The 22008-nt window shown below is 29.4% G+C and overlaps 1 protein-coding gene across 1 annotated transcript in view; it reads left to right on the top strand.

Moving 5' to 3' along the window:
- pasha (partner of drosha) overlaps positions 1 to 22008 on the top strand; it is a 101729-nt gene that overhangs the window by 43499 nt on the left and 36222 nt on the right. The window contains exons 3-5 of the mRNA XM_067279037.1: positions 15462 to 15604; positions 18657 to 18765; positions 21395 to 21460. Coding sequence (XP_067135138.1) covers positions 15462 to 15604; positions 18657 to 18765; positions 21395 to 21460 — 318 coding nt within the window. The remainder of the gene's footprint in view (positions 1 to 15461; positions 15605 to 18656; positions 18766 to 21394; positions 21461 to 22008) is intronic.

Here is a 22008-nt window from a genome sequence, read left to right as displayed (position 1 = left end):
GCAGAACTTTCTAGAAGTTGCTCAATTAGCATTACAAGTCCCACCTTTCTGAAAGGAAAACATGGCATTATGATTCATGCAGATAAAAGTGCACAAACTTCATTTGTAACAGCAGAGAAAACTAAATTTAACCAAGTTAGGGCAGAAATGGAGAGTTAAATTCTTATTCAATTCAGATATTACTGAATTATTCTCTAGCTGCTCACTAAGGACAAATAAAATGCTCTCAAGCATTGGCTGATATACCAAGTTGCCAACTTAGAAGCTGTAGCAATTAAGGCTGTTACTTGAAGGAATCAAAAGGTGATCAATATCTGACCCAGTTACTAGGAAAATGAGAGAGTAGCAATAAGCCAAATGATAGATGATCTACTTAAGTTATTATGGGTTCAGTGTACACATTAATGGCTAATGGCTACACATTAAATACTAATGGTGAACAAGGAACACCTAATAAAATTGGCTAAGCTGGTGAACAAGATATATGAGGTCACTGCATTGGCAAGATGGATAAAGGAAAGCTTTAAAAATCATACAGAGCCATAAGCCACCTACAATTACAAATTGCAGAACTTTGGTCTCAAGTGCAACAACAATGGATACTCCATGTGACTGTTATCATAGATGCTGGAGTTGCCAATGAGAAACTTCAACTTGTAAGAGTGGGAACTTGCCTGGAAGAAAAGAGATATGTTAGTACCAGCAGAAGTTTGGGGTAAAGGCAGTCAAATATAATCCTCCCTGCCAGTTTCGGCAGGGAAACTAACCAAGAATACACATACTGTTCTTATGGAATAGAGGAATAGAGGCAACCAAGAAGACAGAGATTATTCATATGTAATAGAACTATATGTATTGTCTTGTGGACATAGGTGAGGACATTTTGTCTGTTTACTCAGATTCTAAATAGACTGCAGCTTTTTGCAGAAAATGGGTTAGTTATCCATACTTATGGCCAGCATCTAATGTCATTGGGATTAGACCAACATTGATCTTTTCAGTGGTCTTTAGTCAGTGGCAATATTCTAACCAGTTATAGGCACCAAGATATTAAAGAAGTTTGGTTTGGTTTGGTTGTAGTTAGTTTCAATAGAAATCTCATACACATCCAAACCAAAATGGTTTTAGCATCAGTAGCACTTGTTTTGAAAAACTCTTCATTCCATCATTTGTTAGTAGAGTTCCCAGAGCTAGTTACCATGCTCACTTCAATAGGACTCCCAAACACATTTTTCCATTAAATATATATTTGGAGTCCCTAGTAGCATAGAAACCTTGCAGACTTCTACTGGACAAAGCGAGGGCAGAAGGAAAGTGTGTGTAGACCAATACATGTACTCAAGCTATGAAAGTGTGTGTAGACCAATTAATTATTATGCCTTTGTGTCTTTTTTTTAAATAAAGAACATTATTTTTGATCTGTAAGACTAAATATCTGCATCCATATTTTCCAGTATAATAAATCCTGTTAATATATAGAAAGTACTAGTATACAAAATAATTTTTAAAATAAATGTGTGTAGACCATCCTGAAGCCAATGGGCTAGTCCTTTACATCTGGTCTGCAGAAATAACAGGAACTGAAGGCTATATGGCGATATCATTACAGCAGGTGACTGAACCCATACTCATTTACCTGTTGTAACAGTACCTGATTGTTATTCAATACCATACCACACAAACAAGATTTCTGCAGACACTCTGTAGACAGCAGTTACAACACTGTTCAGATAGTTCAAATTCATACATGAGGAATTTAGCATATGCAACACCATACAGATGTTTTAATGTTTCATATATGAAGCCCTCTGCAGATTAAACTTTAGTATACCTTATTTTGACATGTCAGTGATCTTGGTTCTGTGACTGAACAACTAGAACATCTGAGATTTGTGCTCAAATGCTTTAAGGAGTATGATCAAAGCATCCAAGTGGGTTCTGTTTTGGTCAATCTGAAATAATGATATTACATTAATCAGATTGGAGACAAGTCTGCCCAACAGGGACCACCATTATTTTGCGTTTCAGACTAAAAACATACACATATCAACATAATGATATTACACTCAATCTGATATAAGATTTTTAGATTATTACATTATGCAGTTTAGTTTTAGTTTTTAGTCTCATTGCAGACAGTCATGGAATACACCAAATTCCCAGGCTGAAAATCATGTAAATTGTGAAGATTAAGCCATGATTAACTTCTACTCTTCTCTTGTTTCGTATCTCATACAGTGGAGAGACAAGTTCCTCTGTGCAAATAATTGAAAGGAACCAAAGACAAGTGACACAACAATGTTACTTCATCTTGATTCTACAGCCATCATGACATTGATAGTTGTTTCAAATATCTGTTATGTAGCTGTTTATTCATTCTACAAATGTATGTCTCTTTAATCCAAAAAAGAAAAGAATTCCAGTAGAGACTGTAAGATAGTCTACCAGAATTCTTTTTTAAGAGACATACATTTGTAGCACTGATAGTCATGTCAAAGTAGGTATAGGTAGTGAGTGCTACAGCAAACAAAATGAGTAAAAAATCTGTTATTTTTTCCTGTAAGCTTACAACTACTGAGTGCAAGTATAGTGCTTATGATAGAGAACTACTTGCTACTTACTCCACTGTTAGATACTTCAAACATATGCAGAGGATTGCATGTTCATAATTTTCATTAATCATAAATCACATTTACACTTTTATGCAAAAGTCAGATATATGCTCTCTACAGAAGACAAGGTATGCTATTGATATATATCACGTTAAAGTAGAAAGATCAGATTCTCCTTAGTAAACCCAATGTGTTCAGCTTCATCTTCAAGCAGTTTACAGTAGGCAACACTGTTTATTAATTATACTGTAATGTATCAAAGAATAGAGGAAAGTCTTTTATTTCTAGGAAATTTAGATGTCAAATATTTGATTTTGTCTACAATCTAGCACACTCAACCATCTAAGCAACTTCCAAAATGATATGCGAATGTTTTGCTAGAATTTAGGTAAATTGGATGTAACTGTTTAGGTATAAACTTACATTTCATGCCATCATGGAAAAATACATCTGCATACCTACTCATGACTAGATACTTTGCTTAGAATCCACTTTAAGCATATGATGTGATATAATGTGGTGGTTATGTAGATATACTGGAACCATTTCTGTAATCACAAGGCTTTTGTTATATCTTCATATACATTGATAGGTACTCTAGATCAACGGTCGGCAACTGGTGGTCCGCGAGAAAATTTGGACATTGATCAACAGAAGGTTACGCGAAGTATTACGAAAGAAATGCAAAATGCTTAGTTACTTTTTCACTTATTGAGGGTTTTTTATTCAAATCTAAAACCAAATATGAAGTGACTGCTATTGATAAATAATGAACAATAAACAATATTGTGAGTGCATTGTTGTCCTTCGTAGAAAAGCACTAAGAATCCATAAACTTGTTTCAAATAAGCAGCAATGAACTTTAGGCTTGCATTAATTTGTTATAATTAAACACACAAGTTTCTTATTAATATAGTAAAATTAAACTTTTACGATCATTATTATTCTACAGATTTTGTATTGTTTAAAAAAAATTCATGATAGTGGTCCATGGGATTCAAAATTGTGAGTTTAGTGGTCTGTGAGGTGAGAAAGGTTGCCAACTGCTGCCCTAGATCAGTGTTTCTCAAACTTTTTGGTCCACGACCCCCCTTTTGCATTTAAAAATTTCAAAGGATTCTTGAAGAATGAGTATGTCTAGAAAAACATCCCGGAGGGAGGGAGTTAATTTAAATTCAGGGTTAATATGCACCTAGGTAGTCCAAGATGGCGGCTCGTCTCTTATTCCAGCAATCAGAAGACAGGGAACAGTGGGAACGTACGTTCTAACCTAACCTAACCTATTCTAATAATTTGGTTGCTAATAATTATGGTAATTTATTAGAATAGGTTAGGTTAAGTTAGGTTAGAATGTGCGTCTCCACTGTTCCCTATCTTCTGATTGCTGGAATAGGAGACGAGCCGCCATCTTGGACTACCTAGGTGCATATTAACCAAATTCAGGAGTTAATTTCTTTTGTTTAATTAATTTATCCCATGTTAAAATTTCTCTCCGTTGCATGTCGCTTTGTGTTGAATTTTTGTCAATGTTAAGACTAACGAAATTTAAAAAAAAAATTATTTTTTCATTTTTCACAAACAAAATAAATATATTGAAAAATATAAAAACAAAAAAAATATTTTGGAAGTTAATCTAGTCTCAAAACATTCCGACTCAGCACAACACAGTCCTCAGAAAAGCAAGCAAAATTTACTACTGACGATGGGAAAAGTCTCGTTCATCCTCTCTTCTTGCTGATGTTAACATGGAGATTCTAGCACAGATAAAAAGTTTTGTTTAAATACTGGCGTGTCCTTAAGTACCCTCTCATGGTCGCGCCAGTATTGCCAGCTAAAAATGCATATCAAACTAAAATAATATTGGAGTAGCCCAAGACATAGCCAAATATTGCAGGGCCACAGCACTAGTGGAAATTCAAATTTGCCAACTGAAACGCTTTCGGTTGATCGGTTTTCGGATAACGACACTCTACTGTATTTCTATCTCCACTTGCCTACAGACGCAGCGTTGCTAGCTAACACCGTTCCAAATGACAACGTTGTTCTATCATAGTTTAGGCGGAGAGTGGAACTCTGAGGATTCCCCAATAGCGCACAAATTTATGAATGTTATATTTAGGGTCATATTAAAATATTTATATTGTTTTTATTATTTATATATGCAATTTATTTGAGTAAAAATTATTTTATATATTTTTTACTTCTATTATTTCTAAACATGAATTCATAGTAAATTTATAAAATATTTGAAAAAAAAATTGATCTGGTATCAATTTTTCAGCGACCCCCCACAATATTTTTTGCGACCCCCACTTTGAGAATTGCTGCTCTAGATGACTGTTAGATTTCAGTAAAATTAATTTTTTTGCAACTGCCATGTGGGGGTTTTGTAAGCTAGGAAAGGAAGGTGCAAAGTTTGTCTTTGGAATCAGCTGTTATGTTTGTGTTTGGGCATGTTTTTTAAGTATTGTTGATATCCTTCAGTATGTACTGTCTGTAACTAGACAATTGATTTTGTTAAACTGTATTGTATTGGTCAATTATAAAATGGTCAAGAAATCTTCATGTCCATGGCAATGGGTAAAATCAATAGCAAAGGCATTTTGTACTAGTTGATTGTTTTTTGTCATTCTCCTTACATTGACACAGATCAGAGACAACAATTTGAATCAGAACTTTTCTGTTTACTATTGTTACTACTGGACATTAACCAGATACACACAAATTAATATCATTCAGCAGCAAATTGTATGGTAGAGTAATTATTATTGCTTTATTGTCCTTATTTCTATTCTTAATATACGGTCGACTCTGCATAAGTCGACACCCGGATAACTTGACACTCGTCGGTTACGTAATCAGTTTTTTGTGGTCCCGGCCGACTTACATAGGCATTAATGTTATTAATCATAAAAAACTCGGTTTACTCGACATCGTTTAACTTGTCACCACTAGATAAGTCGACATACTTTTTCTGTTTCACACTTTTTAGAATTCTGATAAGTCGACTTCCCCCTGAAAAATGAGTTCACACAACAGCTTATTGTATGGTGTGAACTCATTTTTTCAGGAGAGGAGTCGACTTATCAGACGTCTAAAAGGTGCGAAACAGAAAAAGTATGTCGATTTATCCAGTGACGACGAGTTACACGATGTCAAGTAAACCGTGTTTTTTAACGTTAATAACATTATTGTCTACGTAAGTCAGCCGGGACCACAAAAAACTGACTCCGTAACCGACGAGTGTTGAGTTAGCCGGGAGTCGACTGTCTTTGTCAACTTGGACATTAATTATTAGCAGGACTGTTAAACTGGTGTTAAGTGTTTATGAAAGTTGAGCAAAAGTTCTTAAAGGAAACAGACTCTTATTGAGCCTCCTGTTGACAGATATATTAAGAATGTATGGTAGAGTGTTTTCACTGCTCACTTAAGGCAGCAATTCATTATAGTATGGAAGACAGATGGGTGGACATCCTATTGACTGTAATGCTAGGCTTTTGAACAGTATTTAAAGAAGACAGAGCTTTATGGTAGAGACAATTTCTGGCAAAACCTTAAATTTATCTAGAAAATTTTTTTTCAGCAATAGACACGTGGAACCAACAACCTTCACAGTCAAATAAGAGAGACAATGAGGCATGTTCATTCAGTTCAAGCAAGACAGATGAATAAATCTTGCTTTGCTCACAAAGACCTGATGTGTAACCACCTGATATGAGAGAGATAACTCTAATGTCAAGTATGCATTTTTATTGTACATAGAATATGTTCACAAACTTGATAATTCATCATGTCCAGAATTGAAGGGGTGATAAATTATAGAAAATTCTAGGAATAATAATTAAAACACATTTTGAAATACTTTTGTAGTTTTAATTAATACATAACTTATAACTTATTTTTTACAAAAAGATAAGAATATAACTTAAAAATACTTTACATACTTTAAATCTTGCCAGAATGTTAAAAAAATTATTCTTTTGTTTTAGTACATTTTAAAAACTGCATTATTTGTTTAACTATTTTATTCTTGAAAAACACCTTAAATACTTTCATCAGCAAGATTTTGATTTATTTAAACAAATGTTTTAGACATCTTTTCATAAGTCTGTATTAGGTTTAACAAAAGATTTGAACTTTAAGTTCTTATTGATGTTCAAACATTTTTTTAAACTTAAAGCTTGCATCTTCTTGCTAAACCCGATGCAGACTTATGAAAAGAAGTTGAAAATGTTCGTTTAAATAAATCAAAGTCTTGTTGAAAAATATGTTTAAGATGTTGTTCAAGCTAAATTTGTTTTGGCTTACAGAGAGGTGTTTTTTATGAACTATTTTTTGTGTTCCTTCATGATTGCTAACTTGCACACGTCACATTGTGATTAAGCTCTGAATTTCTGCCTCATTCTGTTGTTTAATGCATTTTGATAACATTTCCTCAACTTCTTTGCATTTAAATGTCAAGAATTAGATATGTCATATTCATCACTATTATCTTTATCTGCTTCTTCATTGTTTACATCCTTGTTTGTTACTTGTTCTATTATTTCCCTATCATTCAAAATTTCTTATCCTGAATCTGAGCTATCCACATTAAGCTAGTCATTTACATCACCCTATTCTAATTGCTGACTGATGTTTCTCTAATGTGTAAGTGTTGTTACACATTTGAGAAACATCATCCAGCAATTGTTTGTTTTCATTGATGTTACTTCTGTTAAGTGCATCTGGTAGCCAAATTTTGTTCTGACTTGGAGACGGTGTTTCATTTGGAATGTTATTCCATTCTTCGGTGATGTTGAAAACTGCATGTTTAATAGTGTATTGTTTCCAAAATTCGTCAGAATTCTACCCAGTAGAAATAAAATATTTTCTGGTGGCAACTCTTCAAATTTTCAGTCGCTCGCCGATCCGTCGGCCGAATCGGAGAGGTGTCGGAAGGAATAAAAATGCATTTTATATCTTTATTAATGTTTAAGTTATTCAATGGATGAGCTGGGGCATTGTCCATAATTAAAAGTGCTTTTTCTGGTAAATTTTTAGATTTATGATACAATTTCACCTGAACTACAAATACATTATAAAGCCAGGCTATAAAAATTTGTTGATCCATTCATTTTTTAGGTGTAATAATCAACAAGCAATAATTTATTATTAACATTTTTTAGAGCTCTTTGTTTCTTAGCTTTCCCAATCACTATTAACAGAAGTTTGTGAAGTTAAAAATCATCTAAAAGCATCTAAAAATAATACCTTTTCAAGGTGACGAATTATAGAACACGACGAATTATCGAGTGACAAATTATCAAGTTTCTACTGTACTTATTATATGCTACAACAAATTCCTTGATTATTAAAGAGACTATATTAAAAAAGTATATCAAAATACTTTCATTACATATTGTCAGTTTATTTTATTAAAATTTTATTATTAATTTATGGATATTATAAATTTATTTTAACTCTCATGTGTGAAGGAAAAATTATTTGACAAAGATTAATCAAACAGTAAAATAAATAATATGAAGCCAAATCAAATATTCATTTTTTTTCTTTTCTGCTAGATAAAGTATTAAATAATAGAGTAGACATTTGTTAATTAGCGGCTGACAATCCAGAATATCCAATAGTCTGGTACCCTCCAGACAAGTATCCAATAATCCAGAATTGTCTAATAATAATCTGGCTTGCTAATTCATATTTCATACAATTCATATTTTACAATTCTATCTCATAACTTAGTTCAATATATAGTATAGAATTTCTAAAAATAGAACTGATGGATTATGAAAATATTATGTATTTAAGGAAAACAGACCAACATGTGGTTTTCAGTAATTGTTAGCAAAATTTAAAGTTTTTCTACATTACAAAACCAGAAAATGCTTCTGTTACTGTAGATAGAACTTTTGAATGAAGCTTTTCCTAACTGATGGATGGGGTTAGATGAACCTGTTCAGTTTCCATCCTGTTCTTGACGTAATTCTTTTTAGCTTTTTCTTGTGTGTTATGTGAAGAACCTGGTTTATCAAACACCTGTTACAGATATTGAAACATTAAAAGGTTGCCCAAAAAGACATGTTATGCAACACCTAGAGAGAGATTAAATATTTTAACCATGTGAGAGTAATGCAGGGTGTACATATTGAGATTGTTTAAAGATGAGAAGTCTTGTTCACTAATTAGAGAAAATCTTGTAGCTGTATCTATTTTCCTAATAATAAATGAGTTTCTGTAATCTGTTAGTTCTTTTCCAGCACCCAGTCCTATCCTATACAGAGACTTTTTTTGATTATGGTAATAAATATGTTTTATAAGAGTGATTTTTGTGGTCAATTTTCATTTCTATATACTGTATATACTTCACTGCTGTACAATCAGATTTTATAAGTACATAGATGTAAATAGGTTTTTTTGTATATAATGTATATAGATTTTATATTATTTTGACAAGATCAAAGCAAACTTTTTCAACCTTATATTATTGAAAATACATTCTCAATGACAAAATATATTATATTGTTTCTAATATAAGCATTTTAAGAATAATACGAATCTTTGGCAAATTTATATTAAGTCATTGATGATTACTAGTTCTTAACAGCAATTTTTTTTAAATATTATTTTCCAACTGTTGTATATAAACTCAGTTAAGAAGATTTTAGCATTTTTATATAATAGTTTCTGATATTAAGACAGTCATTCAAATGATATTTTTTGAAGAAAACTGCGTGTTTTAGCCAGCAAAAAAATATTTAGTTAAGCATTTTCAACTTAGGTAACAGGTCAAATTATAAATTCAAAGATGCAACAATAATTCAAAATTTAGAATAAATCATAGTGATTTAAAATGAGGGCATTGGGAATGTAAGATCCTGATAGTGGATGAAAGATACTGATTTATTCAAAATTTTCTGATATTCTAAATTACTATCATTTATCAATTTACAATTTATAAAAATAAATGATATAACGTGTTGATACTTAAGAAAAATTATTATTATTTAATGAAAATCTTCATGAATGTTTCAGTATCTTTGGAGTTAATAAAATTCATAGTTAACTTATGCTTAAAAATTTCACAAAATTTATTAATTTTTTTTATAAAATGGATTGTTAATGTTAATTATTTTAGCCTTGTCCCAATCATTGCAATTCATTGAAATTGTGAAATAGTGATTAATCTCTATTTGCTGTTCTATTATTAATATCATTTTTACATTTAGAAAATCTGAATTTTAAATAATATGAATTATATCCAATGTAAGATGTATAAAGCGAGACAACATTATGATGCAGTATAAGACTAAAAAAATATGCAGAAGAGCATGGAAATACAGCTGCTGAACATTACTTATTTCATGGCATTTTTCTAACTTTTTACAAGTTAGAAAAATGCTTACATGTTTATTATTAAATTTGCTTAATATAAATTTGCTGAGAAAGTCCACATTATTCTTAAAATGCTTATATTAGAAACTGTAATGTATTTAGTCAGTTAAAAGTTTGAAAACTTGTAAACAAGTTAGAAAAACATTCTTCAAATTTTAAATAAAATTAATTATTAAAAATGTTTTTGTCCATAAAAGAAAAAAAAACTTTACATCACAAGTTTAAAATTTAGTTTTATCTTAAAATCAATGACATTTTAGAATTAAATAAATATGGTGTTTCAGGTAAAATATTTGGAATATTGATTCATATACTGTATTTGTTAAATGGAGGGGTAGATAGCAATTATCCTTTGTAAAAATAAATAAATAAATGAGCATATGTTTGCCCAACTGATTGAACATGTTATTTTACTCCATTCTCATTTGACTTCAATTTCTAGATAAAAACTCTCAAGTCAAACATTTTTCTCTAGGCCTGTAGACAACATAGAAATATTGATTTTAAAATCCAATATTTGAATAATTTTTAATTAAATCCCTTTGTCAAGATTAATGGTTTGGTACTTAATTGGTTACATATAATGAGAAAAATAACTTTATATCTATTGAATTGAAACTAATCAATTCAGAAACATAAGTAATGCTTTTGTGTGGTTAGGTATGACATACTTAAATTCTATAAGAAATTTATAGTTTTTGATTATTCTCTCATTGTTAGTTCCTTAACCTTATTACATTAAATGATGATTACATTATTAAATGTTATACCATTTAATGATTTAGAGATAATATTTTATGCAATATTTTTTAAACTTTACTTTTATGATAATCTTATATAAAATTAGACATATATAATTTTATTTTTTTATATGTTAAATCTGTAGTAATTTATGATAATTGAGGTAGAGCATTAGCAAAGTTCATAGAAAACTGTCACACATGAGTATGAAAAATGATATGATGAAATATAATATGTATTACATTAATACAAAGTGATTTTTTAATTTTTAAATTTGTAACAAACTAATGAAAAGCTTATCCAAAAGCTTATACAAGGATAGCCTCTTTTGTGGCAGCAAGTACAAAGTTCACCAATCCACATCTGTCAGGTACAAAGATCACCTCTTCTGTGCCTAACAAGAAGCCAGAAAGAAAGTGCAAGGATCACTTCTTTCTTTCTGGCTTTACCTCAATTATATCTTGATATGACAAAGTTGCACGATGTCTTAGTATATACCGTATTTACTCGAATATAAGACGACCTCGCATATAGGACGAGGTGCGACTTTAAAGATCAAAATAAAGAAAATTAGATTTATTAATACAATTCTAATTTTATTTCGTTTAATCACAAGTAAAACATCAAATGAACGTAAATGTGCGCATTGTCCCGCAAAAATTACTAACATTTTAAACTTTAAGAAAAATCTTGTAAAATCGACAACATAATTTGTTCACGTAAAGCTGGACAATCGAGAACCTTTTTTTGCCAATTCTTAACGGTCGAATCGATTCTCTGTCAATTACACTTACGAGTTTCTCCAAATTCCGATTTCCGAATAATCATCCGTTTTTCACGTGGGAATGGATTAAAACTTACGTTGGGCTTCCGTGTGATTTTGGAATTTCAATTTGGAATTTAATTCAAAAGCTTTGCTTTTCCTATTGCTATTCATCTTACTCCTGACAATACACAAGAACGATTCAAAAGACCCAGATAAAATTCTTTTGTTTTTAAACACTGGAGGGCGAGCATCCGGTAAAAAAATGAAAATACACAGTTTGCAAAAATTATTTGAAAAAACGCAAAGAATCTTCGCTCGTGCGTATAGGACAACCTAGGAATTTGAAGCTGTCATAAATGAATAAAAACCTCATCTTATATGTGAGTAAATATGGTATCTTACGTTGTTTGTGAAAACTACAAAATAATTCTCACAATAATGTAAGGAAGTATAAACGCATATTGGTAAAAGAAACAAAACCTAAATAAGTCATGTTTTATGTATTACTATTTTTTACATGCTATTAAACTTTAAAAATCCTTATAAAAGTCTGTGTTTGTTTATATACTATTCAATTTAAAAAATCTTAATGAATATACATATTAATTCATATGATAAGATATTGAAATTATATATCAGTATGGTGCCAAGTTTTGTGGACTTTTTGATGTAAACAACTACAGTTTACATCAAAAAGTACACAAAACTTGACACCATAGTCCATAAAATTGATAAATAACTACAATTTATCAATTTGTATACTTAATTTTAAAGGGTTCAACAGCACTTTATTTTATAAAATACTATTGAGTTTGTAAAATTAAACTGCTCAGATTTCTTTTTTACAAAATAGAGAGTCATTTAAATTAGGCAAATTAAGTATTAATTATTTTTATAAAATTATTATTACCAGTACATAACAGTCTGTAATCTGAAATCATATGTACAGTAAACCCTGATTATTGTAATCATGGATAATGCTATCAAAATTATATAGGTTATAATAAATTATAACTTTGCTTATTGTAATCAGAATTCAGTTATTCTTATCATTAATGCCATGTAATTAAACCTTTTTATGCTTTCTTTTCATATTATCGGCATCGATAATATGAAAAGAAGTGGCCGATAGCATAAAACATTACCGGGTTATTGTTATCAATCTTAACCAATGCTTTAAGTTAATTGTTTTAATTGCTATTTGTTCACAATACAACAGTTTAAATTGCTGGAATTATGCCAACTGTTGTAAATGTCAGTAACAGACAAATAATACTGGATGAATTACATATTAATTAGAAATAGCTATAATTAATAAATCTTCAAGTTATACATTATTTAATTGTTTTAATATGTCCTTTTAACGTTAACCAATGAAACCAGAATTTCTTCTAATTATATATTATTTAATTATTTTGGTTTAAGTTATCAATCAGTTATTGTTATTGGCTTAGACCAAGTCACAAAATGATTATCTGTTGTACCTTGGATTGATCAGAAAGATGATTTATATAACATTTCTTATTGAATTATTCAGTGTTGAAAAATTAAGACAAATTCTTATGCTGTATTATATTAAATGTTTTGTAGTACAGCATTTTAATTATTTCACATTTTCACAATTTATTTCAGTTTATAAAATCATAAATAATTTTTCTGTAGAGCTTTCTTCTTTTAGATCAAGACATTGAAAACTTTATAAAACGATAATATTCTTATAACTAGATACTTTTAAAAAATATTTTGATATATTTAGAAAGCTACTTACTGTTTACTAGTTACCATGTTAAAGTTATTAAATTACTTAAACTCTTGCAAACTAAGGTCTAGTTTCTGGTCAATGTGACAAATTTTTAACTCTGGATGATCTCCCTTGAATGCAGGGGGGATGGCCACTTCATACTTAAACTCTTTTTATAAATGATATATTATTTTTGCATTGTTCTAATTATCCAAATTACAGGTGAAAAATGTTCATATATGTAAAAGTATAGTACAAGACTTAGCAAGTATACTCATATACTTGCTAAATAATACTCATTAATGGATCTACTTACTTGTCAACAGCACTAAAAATGTGATTACACTCTGGCACCATATTCTAATGCTTTTTACAGTTTGGGATTATTTCACATATTGATTTGATAGAAGCTCAATAGAATTTAAAATTGAATAAAATAAAGAATAGAATTAAACCCGCATTTCATTCTGTATAAATTTTCACTATTCTTTATGGTTGCTGATATTTCATTTAACTCATTACAAGTTACTCAGACTTTTTTTATGGCAATTGCCAATTCATTTTCCAAACACATTTTTTATTCACCAAAATAGAAAGTTATTTGCCGGGTTCTTTTTTTGCTTACCGTAACTTTTTGTATCAACCTGAAATGAAAGGATGACTGACAATATAAAAAAATGCAGAATTTTTATAACTGAGTTTTTCAAGCTATTTTTGTATTGGACCAAGACTGATTCATGTTCTTTGATACTTATTTTCACCAAGTGACTTACTTTTTTCTGGTCTGCTCTCTGGCTATTCTCCACTCCAATTGCAAGATGAATATAATTTTTGCAAATTGCAAATTTTGTGACAGGCAGCATAACACCTGCTCATTTGGAACTGTTAAGAAGTCCTTCTTTTGATGCTGATTAAATACTTTTTGAAACTAGTAATTTGTATCATCTTCAGATTGAAAACTTTTTTGCACAACCATAGAACATCATTTGAAATCTATAGTTCCAGAGGTTAGGAACAACAGCAGAAAAAGGAATGCAAAATTTGAAATAAGTTCAAATTTTTATGGGTTTGTGCAATTGTGCATGTAAGCATAATGCCTGCAGAGATGTTTTATTGATAGTTTACTGTTTCCTGTCGTCGTGTCAAAATTCCCATATCCAGAGGTCTGAGTTGTTCTCTTCCAATTTTTGGTTCACAAGATTGTTTAGTGGTTGCTATTATAAGAGCTTCTGTGGTGTGGAGGGGACATTTCTGAATTGAGAGTGAACTATTTGAACCTTTCCCACATATGCACCACCGGGAATGGAGAGTCGGAGTCGAGGAGTCAAATCTTTTTATGGGAGTCGGAGTCTATTTTAAAAAATACCGACTCGGGAGTCGTGTTTTTTTCCGCCGACTCTCCGTCCCCGGCGTCGGACGTTTATTTTGTAATATAAGTGACTCTTCCTCTTGATCGGTACCTCCTTATGCTTTTTCATTCTATCAGAAAACATGCGAAAGGTGTCACCAATGTCTATGTGGTGTTAAAACATTGACTTCTTAACAGTAGTGTGAAGTAAATGAAATACAAAGTATAGAGTTGAACTAAGTTTGCTTGCTGGTTGCTGGTGTTATAATTTTTGAATTATTCTAACTCTTGACATTACCTGTGTTTTTCAAAGTTTACATGATGTCCTCTCAAACTTATCATTTTACAATATAGTAAGAATTCTTCTTAATATCTGTACAAACATAATAATGTATAAATACTGTGTATAAATTCTAAATTAGAATTATATAAATACATAATTATAATAACTAAATTGTTAATAAAACAATTTAGTTATCAGAATTAAGGAATTAAAATTAGAATAATCTCTAAAATTTTCAGAATTTTATTAGTTCTATTTTCAACAGCTTTAATATTGATAATATACAATGTAAAAATCTTTATATATTTGATTTTATAGTTTTAGAAGATGTAATTTGGAAAATATTTAAGTCCCAATATTAAATTGTTTCATGATTGTTTTAATTAGAATCATTTTCAAAATTTGTCAAAATCTTTTCTTACATCATTTATTTTAATGATTTGCTAATAACAAATGATAAATTTTTATTTTGAAGTGTATATTTATAATTATTATTGAAAATGTATTTAAAAAGAAAAAATTCTAAAATTTTATTTATATGTATTTGTAAATATTTAATTAAATTTTTATTTGGTTTATAGCAAAAGGTTGTGATCATTTTGATATATTACCAGAAGGTTGGATAGAAGTGACTCATCATAGTGGAATGCCTGTTTATTTACATAAATCAAGTCGTGTTTGTACCATGTCTAAACCGTATTTCTTGGGTCCTGGAAGTGCTAGAGTAAGTATAAATAAATAAATTCTATCTTTTGTATTAAATGATATATTTATCTTTATTTTCTAAGCAACTCATTAGACAAATCTATAGAAATATTAAATCATTTTATTAGACATACTTTTTAATTATTTCAGATATATAAATGAATTTAAATGTTAATACGATTAATCAGTTTTGTTTATATTTAAATTATTTTACACTACATTTTAGATATACACAAATATTTAAAAGTTAAATATTATTAATAAATACCCAATTATTGATTTCACAAAGAAGTATGTTTAAATCTAGTTAACTGAGTTTATATATTGGGTTGTTCGGAAAGTTCGTAGCGATTTTTGATAGCCGACAGTTGAGACACCGATTGACGCAAAAATTATTAGAATTGTACAAACCAATGAATATTATGATAAATGACCTTGAGACGCGTCCGTTACAAAAAAAACCGTTAAGATTATTCAAATAGCGTTTAATTTGTCTCATTGCAAAAATGGATGCGAACAACGTGCATTATCGACACTTGTTTCTTTTCTTTTTTCGTAAAGGCAAAAATGCTGTACAAACAGCAAAAAAGATATGTGATGTTTATGGTGGGAGTGCTGTATCAGAATCAACTGTTCGAAAGTGGTTTGCAAAATTTAAAACGGGCAATTTCAGCCTTGAAGATGCTCCTCGCTCGGGAAGACCTCCTGTTATTGAAGAGGACCAGATCAAAGCATTATTGGATGAAAACCCTCATTACACAACTCGAGAGATTGCAGACATAGTGAAGTCATCAAACAGTACTGTATTTCAACATCTAAAGAAGCTCGGATATGTGAATCATTACGACATTTGGATACCTCACGACTTAACGGAAAAAAACTTATTGGATCGCATCTCCATTTGTGATTCTCTTGAAAGACGAAATGAAAATGACCCTTTTCTGAAGCGTTTAGTGACAGTTGATGAAAAGTGGATCATTTATAACAACATCAGCCGAAAACAATCATGGGGTAAGAAAAATGAATCATCGTTAAAAACTCCAAAGGTCGGTCTTCATCTAAAGAAGGTCATGCTCACTGTCTGGTAGGATTGGAAACGAATCCTGTACTACGAGCTGCTTCTACAGAATCAAATAATTGATTCTGATAAGTATTGTTCCCAATTGGATAAGCTGAACATGGCAATTAAAGAAAAATGTCTGGAACTGGCCAATAGAAAAAAAAAGGCATTGTGTTTCACCAAGATAATGCCAGACCTCACACGTCTTTACGAACACGCCAAAAATTATTGGAACCAGGCTGGGATGTTTTACTCACCCCCCTTACTCACCCGACCTTGCCCCGTCGGACTACCATTTGTTCTGTTCTCTTCCCTTCATGATAAAAACTTTGATACTCTGGAAGCTTGCAAAAACCACGTGGATCAGTTTTTCGCGGGAAAAACTGGAAAGTTCTACGAAGAGGGTATCATGAAGCTGCCCCATAGATGGCAACACGTCATTAAAAATAATGGCACATACATAATGAAATAAAAGTATATTTTTAGTTTTAAAACAATTTCATTTATTTCTCTTAAAAATTGCTACGAACTTTCCGAACAACCCAATACAACAGTTGGAAAATAATATTTTAAAAAAATTGCTGTTAAGAACTAGTAATCATCAATGACTTAATATAAATTTGCCAAAGATTCATATTATTCTTAAAATGCTTATATTAGAAACAATATAATATATTTTGTCATTGAGAATGTATTTTCAATAATATAAGGTTGAAAAAGTTTGCTTTGATCTTGTCAAAATAATATAAAATCTATATACATTATATACAAAAAACCTATTTACATCTATGTACTTATAAAATCTGATTGTACAGCAGTGAAGTATATACAGTATATAGAAATGAAAATTGACCACAAAAATCACTCTTATAAAACATATTTATTACCATAATCAAAAAAAGTCTCTGTATAGGATAGGACTGGGTGCTGGAAAAGAACTAACAGATTACAGAAACTCATTTATTATTAGGAAAATAGATACAGCTACAAGATTTTCTCTAATTAGTGAACAAGACTTCTCATCTTTAAACAATCTCAATATGTGCACCCTGCATTACTCTCACAAGGTTAAAATACTCAATCTCTTTCTAGGTGTAACTTTAAAGAAATAGTAAGTCTATTTATGAATTATTCCAACAGATAGAAATATATTATATATCCTCATAAGCTAGAGCCGCCTTTACGGTAATCAACACAACAGCTTCCTTACACTTTCCAGCAACAATTTTTAATAAATAACAAATGTTTTGGCCACATTTAGGGGCCTACTTTAAGTTTTACAATATTTTATATCGACCGGTTTACTGAGTGTGCCAAACTGGAGCATTCTAATGTTTACATTGACAGTTTTTGAAATACATATAAACATCACTAAATGTATTAATAATAAACCAAATGATTACCGTAATTAATCAGAAGTTGCAGGTTTGAGTCCCACTCCAGTTCGATTCGTTTCTTTCAGAATATTCTAAATTAATTAGTGCATATTATAATTATTAAATTTAATAAGAGATGGCTTCTAATGCTTACCTCTAGTAACAAATTACTTAATAGTTAGTTAATCATTAATAATAAGCACTTAATTAACCCGATTAACACAGCGATTGTTTGGTTCATTTTTTGAAAATTATAACTTTACAAACAATTTTTTATTTATAATTCTACATATATGCTTATTTATTTTTGTTTGCAAAGTTATAATTTTCATAAAATATCAATGTAAATGTTAGAATGTTCCTGTTTGGAATGCTTGGTAAGCCATTTGGTTTGGATTAGTCTAAAATCTGAAGCAGACTCCTAAACGTGACCAAAAACATTTGTTACTTATTACAGATTGTTGCTGGAAAGTGTAAAGAAGGTTTTGTTGATTATAGACAGAAATAAACTTTATTTAAAAGTATTTATTGAAGACTTTTCTAAATAACATTAGCAAATTTAATTATTTGTCTGTTATTTTATTAAATGCAACATGTAATTAAATATTTGATTTATATAAATATTCTTTTTTCAGAAACATGAAATTCCTATATCAGCAATTCCTTGCCTTTATTATAGAAAAAATATTGAAAGGGAAAATGAATCAAATTCTCTCAAAAATGAAGAAGTGGAAAATGAAAAAGGTAAATTACAAAAAGATTTATTATTTTTGTTCACAATTCTTACCGTTTTCCTATTTATTAGTATTTAATATTAAATAATGTACAGAAAAACATATATTCAATTCATTTTTAGCATATATTGGAATTATATGAAAGATTAAGGCATTATTAAAGGAAAGAGGATAGATATATTCAAGATGTAGAAATGGGCAGTAGTTAACTACTGCCCATTTCTATATCTAGATAACTATTCTACTGCCTGTTCTCTTCTACTGCCCAACTATATCAAGATATAACAATTATTTTGAATGATATTTTCTCATTAAAAGTTATTGAAGAATTGTATATAACTAATAGTACTTAGTAAAAAAATGATAATTTTATTAATTGAAAAATGCAAGTATTTTATCCAGGGTTTGTTTGTTCATTTTTATTTCTTGACGGCCAGGCATTTCTAGCCTTTATGTAAATAAGGCTTATTGTAAAATTAATTAAAAGTAAATAATTAATAAAACAACTTTACAAAGATATTTGTGTACAAAAAATTAAATAAATTGAATTTTTGAAGATTTTATTTAATAAACAGATAAATATGTAATAACTATATAAAACATTTAATTTAATGTTTTATGTATTTAGTGATTATCTTTTATTTAACAATTACCTAACACTTGAACACTTTTTCCAGTAATTATTTCTTAAAAAGCAAACATTTTTGGCCTTTTCATTGGCCCTTCTCAGATCTAAGACCCAAAAAAAGAATACGAACAGAGAGGCTGAAAATGTTTGTTTTTTTTTAAGAAATATTTGCTGGAAGAAGTATTAAAGTGCTAGGTAATTATTTATCTGATTTATAGCATTTGTGAATATTTTAAAATTTATTTCTGTTGCTTATACAGTGGAACCTTGCTTAATGAGCACCTCACACAACAAGCAAAACAAAGTGTAAAAAAATGAATCGCTTAACGAGCGATGTTTCACATAACAAGTGACAAGGAGAGAGGAAGTGCTGGATTGTGCGCATGCTCCATTAGTCTGTGTTTAGCACTTGTTCCCCTAGCATCTTAATGTCGCTTGTGATCCAACATTTTTCCAAACTTGTGTTCACACGTATTACGTGTATAAACATCAACAATCATAGCCTGTTATATAATAAACACACCAAACGATATGCCAAATTATCGAGCTAGGTAAAGGCTATAATTAAATATTAGAAATTGATTAATTTCCTAATAGTAGAAGTATTTGCTAATTTAATTAATTTACTATAGTAGAGGTAGGCAGTTATCTGCCTACCTCTACTATAGTAAATTCATCTTGTCAATTTAATGACCAGTTCCAAATTAAATTTTTAAAATGTCTAAATTATAAATTAATTATTTATAATTATTAAAGTTAATACAAGATGGCAGCATAACTGTCTACCTCTAGTCAAATTAATTAATTATGGCCTTAGCCCAAGAATTTGGCATATTGTTTGGCATCGTTATCAGACATATTATCTGTAATTTTTTTGTTTTTTTTGTTTTCTGCAAATCAAATTCACATTCCAGAGTGGTTCATTCTGTGCTAAAAGAAATGATGATGATTCACACTCCTCAACAATGTGTATTGTATAATTTTCTTTGAATAAATGTTATACATAAAATATTTGATTTTTTTTTCGGCATGGAACGCATTATTGTATTTTACATTAATTTATATGGGAAAAATTGTTTTGCTTAACGAGTGTTTCACATTACGAGTAAGATTCTGGAACGAATTAGGCTCGTTAAGCGAGGTTCCACCGTAATTTATTCAGAATTACATTCTTATCTGTATTAGAACGCTAACTTTTCAAGAAAGATATAGTTAATAATGTTATTTTACTTTAGATGATAGATTTTTGATTAAGAATTGTTTGATTTCTTGATAAAGAATTTTTTTCATGTTATGTTGTGTTAATCTACAACATATATCCAGTAAATCCTTGCTAAATTGAAGTTTAAGGGATGAAAAAATGTCAATGTGTTAAACAGTTCAAACGTGTTTTGAGTTAATGAGATTAATTCCATTCTCATTGTGCATCTTACCTATTTTGCCACTTGGATTGAATCTTCATAAAAGATATGTAAATGCATATCTGAATAATGGCAATATTTGAGCTTTTATTGCTCAGATACTGCAATGAAAGCATTGATTAATAAATTATTTAAATTATAATTATTAATTAAGATAAGAGATGGTGCTTAACATTACTTCTAGTAGCAAATTACTTAGTATTAATTATTAAAAATAGTGTATTTATAGCTGGAGTATTTAAGGCAATTGTTTGGCTATGTATTTATATATAACTTATATTGGGCTTCAGGTTGTTTAATATACTTATGAATGACAGATATAGTAAACTTATAATTTATCTGATATCTATTTAGATTAAATTTTTTAATAATAACTAATTTTTTTGCAAACTCTATGGAAGAATAATGATAATCTCACACTATGTAAATAATCAAAATTTGTGTCTTTATAGATACAAAATTTGATTATTGTAGATTTTTTTTCAACTTACTGTAAAATAATTTTTATGCAGCCTAATTTGAATTAAATTTAGATAAAAATGAAATTATTAGTTTCTATTTGAATATGTTAAGGAATTATATTTATTTAGATGTTTCAAGCATTCCTGCTGCTAAAGTTGAAACAGTTCAAGATAATAAAAAAGAAAGATCACTTGGTAAGAGAATATTTTTGCTATATTGTTAAAGTTTTACATTTAAGCTTATTACAATGTATTTTTTGAATATCATAAATTTTATTGGAAAAATGAATGATTATTCTAATTTTGCTATATGAATTGATTTATTTAATAAACATGAATTTTTATTAATTAATTTTTTTGTATTACAGTTTATATTTGCTTTAATAAAATAATAACATTCTTAAATAATTTTTCCTTAGTTAAATAAATTTATCATCTTCAGATACAAACTAGAAAAAAGAATATTCTAACAAAAATGTAATTATTATTACAGTATTATTAATTATTTTACCTTTTTGTGCTATATATGTTGTTATGAGCATTTACAGAAAAATTTTCTGGAGACAAAGCTTGGGAGAAATAATTACATCAATAAATTTTTAATTTTTTTTTGTATTATCTTCACAAGTAGATTATAGAATACAGTATTGCATCAGTATGAAAATATGGGGGTGTAAGGCTACATATCTCATTTTTACAGTATAATTTGTGAAATATTTCATTTGATCCTATTTGATCCAGGG

Source organism: Centruroides vittatus, unplaced genomic scaffold, assembly GCF_030686945.1.
Source record: "Centruroides vittatus isolate TY-2023 unplaced genomic scaffold, ASM3068694v2 contig_854, whole genome shotgun sequence".
Lineage (NCBI taxonomy): Eukaryota > Metazoa > Arthropoda > Arachnida > Scorpiones > Buthidae > Centruroides > Centruroides vittatus.
The sequence above is the reverse complement of the archived record's forward strand: the minus strand, read 5'-3'. Positions and strand labels throughout refer to the sequence as shown.